Here is an 8704-nt window from a genome sequence, read left to right as displayed (position 1 = left end):
GCTGGACGCGCGGCGCACCCAGTATGACGACACGCTTGAGTCCCCGCCCTGTACGTCACTTCCGGGACGCTTCCTCCGCGGAGGCTTGTGGGTAGCCGGCCAGGGGTCTCCTGGCGACGACGATGGCGGGGGATGTGGGCGGTCGCAGCTGTACGGATTCGGAGCTGCTGCTGCACCCGGAGCTGCTGTCCCAAGAGTTCCTTCTCCTCACCCTGGAGCAGGTCGGGCGCGCCGGGGCGGGTGGGCCTGCCGGGAAAGGGGCCCGGACCTAAGCGCGTCCCAAGTAATCCTCGGTGGCGGTGGACACACCCGCCGCCGTCGCTCCTCCCGCCCGGATTGTGCCCCTTCGAACCCACACAGGCCCACCAGGTCTCCCCACGCCCCTGTCCGGAAAAGAGACGCCCTCGGAATATCAGGAATTCCTGGGGAGTAGGAGTCATCTTTTGGGGTCTCTGTTGGCTCGGAAAGAGGAGTCCTGGGCGACCCCCGCGGCCTGTGTGTAAGGAGGGGCCGGCGGAAGCGAGGGACTCGTAGAAGAACAGACTGAGGGGTAGTCGGCAGGGCCTGGCACGCCCAGGACGCATCGAAGAAATGGCCCATTTTCCACACTCTCCCCTCGTTTACAGATGGGGAAACTGAGTCTCAGAGGGGTGAAGTGACTTGTTTAAGGTCACGCCGTTGGTAAATGGTGCAGCCAGGAGAGAATTCAGGGCTCCTGGCTCTCCGTGTAGCGCTTCCTCTTTTTCAGCTGATGTGGCCTCAGTAGGCGAAAAAAGTGTTTCGTTTAAAGAGAATTACTGAAAGTTTCCTTGGGCTTTTATGTAGCATATTTTGTTGTTTTCACCTCAGTACTGTGCCTTTCTCTAATTTCCTCAAGCCCCCCTGCTAAGTAGCTTATTTTAGTGATTTTTACTTGGTGGTTCTCAGACTTTTCAGGTAAATCAGAGTCATCCCGGGGCTTGTTAAAACACTGCTGGGGACCCTCCCGAGTTTCTGATTCAGTAGGTCTGGGATGTGGCCTGAAAATCTGCGTGTTTCACGAGTTCTTGCTGCTTGTCCAGGAAGCACGTTTTGAGAACCACTGCCTTGAAGCTGTGTTTTCTCTAACATGCCTGTGAATTCTCTGGGAGTGTTGTCCAAGAGAATCCCCAGGGTTTCTCCATACCTCTGAGTAAGTACAGGGTGAAAATTGATAATAAAGGATGGTCCAGTGTGAGAGAGAAAATAAGTAAAATTTGTGCTTTCAAATTTTGAAGGAAAAAAGTAGTTGGGATAAGTTTATCAGAGGACAGAAATTGAATTTGTCCTGTCAGTTCTACTAAACCCAAATGTTTCCAAGCCTTTCTGAATTGCAGTTGAAGAGCCCTGATCTCATTTCCATTCTCATTTTCCTTCCTAAATCCAAACTGTATCCGTAATGACTCCCGTGCCTTATGCTGTATGTTGTCCATGACGTTGAGAACAAATTGGAAAATGAGGGAGAATGAGGCGATTTTTAGATAGAGATGATTAGACGGTGACCGGAAGCTACTTGAAAGGACTGGTAAAAACATGAAGGGCAGGTTGTTTCTACTATTATCAGTAAGGGGACTGCAGTCTCCATCTGTAGGGCCTTTTGAAATCTTGGTAGTTAACTTCAATTTAAGAAGCACAGTAGAGAAACGCGGGAAACAATATACAGGGTGAGATCTCCAGCCCATTAATCTGATCCTGATAGTAACTCTTTAGATAACTTTTTGACAGAATGTACTGATTGTTCTCATTGTTAGCTTTCTTTTGTCTGGTTTCCCAGGCAGTACCCCATTTTCAGTTTACTTCATAGATTAAGATGATGCTACTAGAAATGGTCTTCATGTCTGGTACATTGTCTGAGCAGTTGCAGGCAACATTGCTTGTTACACTGAGGACATAACGACCATTGTCTTTTTTTTTAAAAAAAGGTTTTGTTTTTTTTTTTTTCCTTTTTCTTCCCAAAGCCCCCCGGTACATAGTTTATGTTTTTAGTTGTGGGTCCTTCTAGTTGTGGCATGTGGGATGCCGCCTCAGCATGGCTTGATGAGCAGTGCCGTGTCCGCACCCAGGATCCCAACCCGAGAAACCCTGGGCTGCCGCGCTCAACTTAACCACTCGGCCCCTCCGTGGCCAGCCCCTCGACCATTGTCTTTAAGATGAGGCTGAACCTAACTTTTGCAGCGCTTAACCTATCTATGGTACTGTTTCCTGCAGTACCGTTTAGGACTGTTAAGCGTGTATATAATTGCATAAACGGTTTTGTAATTTGTTATTTAAGCAATAGTATTTTCCCTTGTTAGGTAGGTATGTGGTCAGTTATTAAAATGAAGGATGTTGTTTTGAAATTATTTTTGTTTCCTTTTCCACAGAAGAACATACCTGTTGAAAATGACGTGAGAATAAACAAAGACAATCTTACTGATCTTTATGTCCAGCATGCAATACCATTGCCTCAGAGAGATTTGCCAAAGAATAGATGGGGGAAAATGATGGAAAAGAAAAGAGAACAACATGAGATAAAAAATGAGACTAAAAGGTACTTTTCAGTGGTTCTGGTTTTCATCTTACCTCATGTGACTAAACACTTGTGCTTTTCTTTTTTTCTCCAGGTAAACTTAAGTAAAAAAAAGAAATACATTTACTCAATAACTATTGAGCAACAGGCCCTGAACTTATAGCAGTGAATAAGACTGACAAAATCCCCTGCTCAAATTTTAATTGGAAGAAACATAATAAGTTAAGTGAAATACACGGTATGTCACACAGTGATAAATGCTAAGGAGAAAAGTAAAACAGGGAGAAGGATTACAATTTTAGGTAAACTGGCCAGGAAGAGCCTCACTGAGAAATGACATTTGGGTAGAGACCTGTGGAAGGTAGAGAGCAGGTTAGCGTTCTAGGCAGAATACCAGAGCCTGGGTCAGGAGTGTGCCCATGATATACCAAGAATAGCAAAGAGGCCCTTGAGGCTTGGAGTGGAGAGTAGAGGAGAGAGGTTTATTGGAGGTGAGTGGGGAGATTGTTTACCAGATCATATACAGCTGTGTTAAGTCATTGTAAGGATTTTGGCTTTCCTCTGAGGTGGGAACCCATTGAGGATTTTGAGCAGAGCGATGACACCATGTGATGTGCATTTTAACAGGCTCACTGTGGCTGCCGTACTGAGCAGTGACTTAAGGTGTGGGGAGGGGAACAGGGAAACCAGTTGGGGGTGTGCTGTAATCTAGGCAGTAGATGGTGGTGACTGAGGTAGAGGACTTGGGAAGAGGTGGTTGGCTTCTGGATGTATTTTGGAGGTAAGCCAACAAGATTTGCTGAATTGTGAGAAAAAAGTGGAGTCAAGTAAGACTCTAAGGTCTTTGAATAATATAGAAATGAAGAGATTGTCATGTAGCTTCAGGTACAGTATTAAAAATTTTTAAATTTCAGAAAATTTTTCATAAAACCACAAGCAAATGAATTTCCTTTTTAAAGAAAGTTACGTTTGATTTATCAGTGTAGTTGGTAAGTTAATGAGAGCAGAGTGTCCTAAGGTCCCTAAGTGAGCCAGTTATTTCTTTTCCTGTGTCTTGTTTTATCAGAAATGGATGCTATTGATTAATTACTGAGTTTCTTTTTAGAGCCTTCTGTTTCTAAGTTGCTGTTGGAGGCAGTGTACTAGAGAGAGTGGGAGAAGATGGAGTGAAAGGAGAACACTAGCTCTGAGTTGATTACTGGTTTTGTCTCTAGTTATGAAGAAAAACTCATGATTAATAGGGAGATTATTCCCCAAGTATGAGAGTAGTTGAAGAATACAACATGTATATTCATAGTCTTTTGGAAAATAAATACATGTACCGTCTCACCTTTGATCAGGAACACATTCAGTTCAGGTTGAGTGTCATTTTAGCTTCACAGTTACATATCGGTGCAGGCTGTGTATTAGTGGTAACTTTCATAAACCTATGCTGTACATATCTTAGTTTGCTTTTCTTGACTCTTAGGAAGGCAGTGTTTTCTGCTTGATCTGCACGTTCCAGCACATTGTCCTTTCAGTACTGTTATACTTCCTATGACAGTCCCTCCTAGTCCCTCAATATCATTTTGGAAAGGGTCTTTGGATGTGTTTTAAAAGATCACAATTTGACTCTTGAATTAGAGCATTAAAGCTGGAAGGATGTAAGAGATCATCTGGAATTGTTGCATCGCTTATTATTTTGTCTGTAGAGGAACTGAGCTCCAGAGCAGTGTTGTGACGTGCAGTGCTTCTCAAATTTCAGCGTGCCTCTTGAACCTTAGGTTGAACGCCCATAAGCTGATGAGCCCTGCTCTCAGTCCCTCTCTTGCCCTTGTGCAGTGCTAGTGGGTGTACAGTGAGCTTATTTTTCATTTTCTACCAAATGGTGTTCAAAGTGACCCAAGAATTGGTGAATTTGGCCAGTCACCTAGAATCGGTTAAAATGCAGGTTGTGAATCAGTACAGGTTGAAGCCCCAGATTCTGCATGTACTACAAGCTTCCAAGGTGATACTGATGCTGCTGGTCCCTGGACCACACTTTGGGTAGCAAGGCTGAAAAGTGTTCTTCCTAATAACTGGCTGCTCAAGTTCTTTTGACACGCCTAATTAGAAGGGTTTTTTTTCGTGAACTAATCTGTTGTTTCACTTGAGGTAGAATGAATAAATGAATGCTTTTCTTGTGTATCTTTACAATGATGAGTGGAAATTAGGTCCTCAGAAGCTAAATAGAAAGACTTGCCAAATTTTAAAATTAAAATTATACAAATGTTACAGCTACAGTTAGTTTAGCAAATGCCTTGACTTTAGAGACCTTTAATGAATGGAAATAGAATGTTCTGCCTCATTGTTTGCAGACTGCCATTATGGTAGTCTTAGTATAGTTTTATAGTTTATCATCCTTTCTAAATGATAATTGGTACACGGTCAAAGATAACCCTATCAAAAAGATGGTAATTTTTAAAAATTAAAAAAAATTTTTAGTTATTGGATAGTCCTGTTTTAAGTTCTAAGTTTGGTTGGTTGATTGATGTTTAAAAAGTAACTATATCTTGTGTATACATTAAAAGTAACTTTACATTTCTTGTCAATAAATATTTTTAACTTTAAAGCACTAGAAAATTATCATTTCACTGAGGGTGAACAGAAAATTTCATTTCCAGTAGTCCTATCTACAGTAGATTAGTCTTATCAGTAAACCGGTTTTGGTCACTTTTATTTTAATTTTGAGTTTCAGTGAACTGGTTTGCCATTCCAGATGGTCTTTTTCATGAATTCATCTCATTGATTTCAGGAGTAGCACTGTAGACGGGTTAAGGAAAAGACCCCTCATTGTATTTGATGGAAGTTCAACAAGTACAAGCATAAAAGTGAAAAAGACAGAGAATGGAGATAATGAGCGACTCAAGCCTCCCCCTCAGGCAAGCTTTACCAGTAATGCCTTTCGAAAATTATCAAATTCCTCTTCAAGTGTTTCACCCCTAATTTTGTCTTCCAATTTGCCTATGAACAATAAAATGGAACACAATAATAATGACACTAAACAGAACCATGACTTAACGCATAGGAAAAGTTCTTCAGGCCCTGTGAAGTCGCCACCTTTGTCCCCTGTTGGAACTACTCCAGTAAAATTAAAGCGAGCTGCTCCTAAGGAAGAAGCCGAGGCCGTGGTGAGTAATGGGTGGTTTCCATGCTAATAAAAGACGTGAATGAAATTTCTGAGCAGTTGGCCTCATAGCTGAGGTGGGTCGGCTGTGCTCCAAGCTGCTCTTAAACCCCTAAATGATCTGTCTTAATTTTGCATCTCATTTCTCATGTGTTTGAACCCTGGAATTTTAAAATCCATGATGATAAGCTCATGCTTTTTAAAATGTACTCAATTTATTTCTGCTTAAAATGTGTGAAAAGAGAGACTCTCTTAGGCACTTTTCCTAGATTTTTCTCATTTAGATCCTTTAACTATATTAGAACTAAAAGGAATATTCCTTTGTTAGTGAGGCTCAGAATGTTAAGTAATTTGTCCAGGGTCACACATTTATTAAGTAGCCTTTTAGAACTTGACCTTATGTCTGTCTGTTTTGCACTTACCTTAAAACCACACGAGAATCTTAGGATTTACCACTTGCCTCCTGTACCCCTCGGATATTCTTGTCTTTGGACAGGTAGAGGAAGCTTGGGGGAACCTGCCGTATTGTGTTCTAGTGTACAATTACAGTTTCTTTGCGGGGAAGAGGAGCGTGTCAGCTAAGAGTGGGAAGGATAATCCAGGCCTCAAATATTGCACTAAGAAGTGAGCCTCAAGGATTTTTTTGTCAGTTTCTTCAAAAGCATTTTTCTCCCCAAGGGAATTTTACTCTTTCAGTGAGGTGTGATTTGTTTGTTTGTTTGTTTAATCTTTTCTTGCTTTAAGATCTTAGATTGTGAGGTTGAGGGAGGAGATGGGCTAGGCAAGGAGGAAGCAGATCTGGAGCAGTCGGTGGTTCTTAACTCTGTGGAGCCACGTTCCTGAGGGTTACTGGAGATAGTAAGAACATGATCGCCTTTTGCCCTTGTTCCCGACACAGACACAGATGAATCTTGTCAATTTGCTGTTTTCTTGTTTAACTTGAGGGGTGATTCAGGTCTCGAGGATATTTGAGTTTTTTTTGCAGAAGAAAGAATGCGTTTGGGGAGATTGTGATCACCAGATGGCTGGCCCCCAGCAGCCATTGCAGATTGCCCAGGGGCTTATCGGAGTGACCCTTTGTTTCTCTGAAGCTCCTCCTGCCAAGCCCCTTAGCTTTATAAACTCCTCCTGCTTTTTGTTCTTGTTAAGGTGGATTTGAGGGAACCCATGCTTCCAGCTTCTTGTCTTGGCAAACTCGAATGGGGCCTTTCTCCGTCTCCAAGCACCCATGTCTCAGTGTTTGGCTTGCTGTGCATTGGGCACACGAATTTGAGATTAAGAGGTTTGGTATCAAATGTGCCTTAGGATCACCTGGAGGAACTTCCAAAAAACCCAAACAAGAGTCAGAGGCTCATCCCCACCACCTCCTTGGATTCTGGTTTAATTGGTTCTGGGATCAGGCCCAGGCTTGGCATGCTTGTTAGTGCCCTGAGTGATTCTGATATGCAAACCTTTGAGAACCACAGCTAGAAGTGGAGGCTGGCTTTTTCCCCTCATCTCCTAAAATCTTTTCCCACCAGATGGCAGCAATGATCTACCATTCATATATTAGTAGTACACCTCGGTGGTTTAAAATGTCCATTTCAGTTATTCTCTGATATTTCTGCAAGTATAAACTGATTTGTCTTCATGTCTTTCAGAATAACCTGAAGCCCCCAGAAGCGAAGAGGAAGATACAACATGTTACATGGCCGTGAAGGAAAGTTTCCAAAAATGTAAATATAATTGTAACTGTAGTTTTTCAAACACTTTCACATATACTGACAGTATTTACAGAGATCTGATTGTTATAGAATTTTCTTAAGAGGTTTAAAATTAGGTTCAGAAAAATAGTCTCGTCTTTCCTTTCCTTTCCTCCTTTCCTCTCTTCCTTTTTTAAAAAAATTCTTGCCTTTCATGCTCTGATTAGGAAAGAATTTGTTTTAAACGAATGGCTTAGTATAAGTCATTTATCTTGACTCTAGTCAAATCATTAGCTGCAAGTCTGGTCCAAAGCATCTGATGAATTTTAGGAATTATCCTCATTAGTCTATTTCAGTCTTTGGGGGAATTTGAGATTTTTTTAAAACTCAAATACTTTAGTAGTTCCCAATTTTTATTTCTTTTCCCAAGCAAAAGATAACAGTTCCTCAAAATATTTTAATAAAAACTGCCAAACTCATCCTCCAGGTTCACCAAGAAAAGCATATTTGTAGTGCTGCCAATAAACTATTAGAATATGTGGATAAAATTGCTGTTTTTTAAGTGCTTGCATTGCTTCTTCCCATAAATCAAAAGGGAAATCAGTGCTTGCTGTTGCTCCTTTCCTTGAAGTCCTGACAGAATTAATTTATTCTGAGTTGACTGGCCAGTCTCGCCCCTGGTCCACCCGTGAGAACGTTCTTGTCCTGCTGCAGCCCTCCTACCCTTTTCATGAGCAGTCTGTGATCTCCCTCTGAGCTCAGGTATCACACCCTCCTAGGAGCTTACTCTTTTCAAAATGAAGCTAACTGTAAAATCTTCTGGTGAAGTAATCATGTTAGAAGTGGTACCTCATGGCAGGAAGTTTAGAGACTAGGAAGAGTGGAATAGAATTCTAGAACTTAAGAGAGTCCAGGAAGTATGGCAGTGAGGGGGGAAAACTCAGTGTGACCTCGAGTGGGCAGAGAGGAGATGCTGAAGTGAGAAGTCAGCACAGAGTGACAGCACAGGAGAGGTGTACCAGCTGGACGGGGCTACCTGCTGGTGCAGTATGGACAGCTTCCCACAGAGCTGTCACACGCACACAGAAGTGTTTAGTAAGGGTTTGTGTTTGTCTTCAAGTGGTGTTCTCATTCCACTTGTATAGTGGAAGTCAGTGGGAAAATAGGGTACACCTTATATTCTAGTTCTAGTGTCCACTTTTCTGCTATATATTTCTAACCAAGTGCAAAGGATAGTTTATACTTTTTCCCTTGTATGATTGATCTTCAAATTGGGGTTTGCTTTTTCACTACTTTTAGAGGAGTCTCATTCTTCTTTTGATTTGTTTGAATAAGCATTTTAGTTCAGCT

At 42.0% G+C, this 8704-nt stretch overlaps 1 protein-coding gene across 6 annotated transcripts in view; it reads left to right on the top strand.

The window, feature by feature from the left end:
- The window catches only part of C15H2orf49 (chromosome 15 C2orf49 homolog), a 21634-nt gene continuing 12930 nt past the window's right edge, over positions 1-8704 (top strand). For 2 of the 6 annotated variants that reach the window (XM_070236003.1, XM_070236004.1), the window contains exons 1-5: positions 58-221; positions 2382-2548; positions 5301-5427; positions 5554-5676; positions 7313-7387. In XM_070236003.1, the coding sequence (XP_070092104.1) occupies positions 123-221; positions 2382-2548; positions 5301-5427; positions 5554-5676; positions 7313-7369 (573 nt within the window). In that variant the 5' untranslated portion in view covers positions 58-122 and the 3' untranslated portion in view covers positions 7370-7387. Of the gene's footprint in view, positions 222-2381; positions 2549-5300; positions 5677-7312 lie in introns of all 6 variants that reach the window. The other 4 variants (XM_005599784.4, XM_070236002.1, XM_005599785.4 and 1 more) reach the window with 3 other exon arrangements.

The sequence above is a fragment of the Equus caballus genome, chromosome 15, assembly GCF_041296265.1.
Source record: "Equus caballus isolate H_3958 breed thoroughbred chromosome 15, TB-T2T, whole genome shotgun sequence".
In the NCBI taxonomy this organism is placed as follows: Eukaryota; Metazoa; Chordata; class Mammalia; order Perissodactyla; family Equidae; genus Equus; species Equus caballus.
The sequence above is the reverse complement of the archived record's forward strand: the minus strand, read 5'-3'. Positions and strand labels throughout refer to the sequence as shown.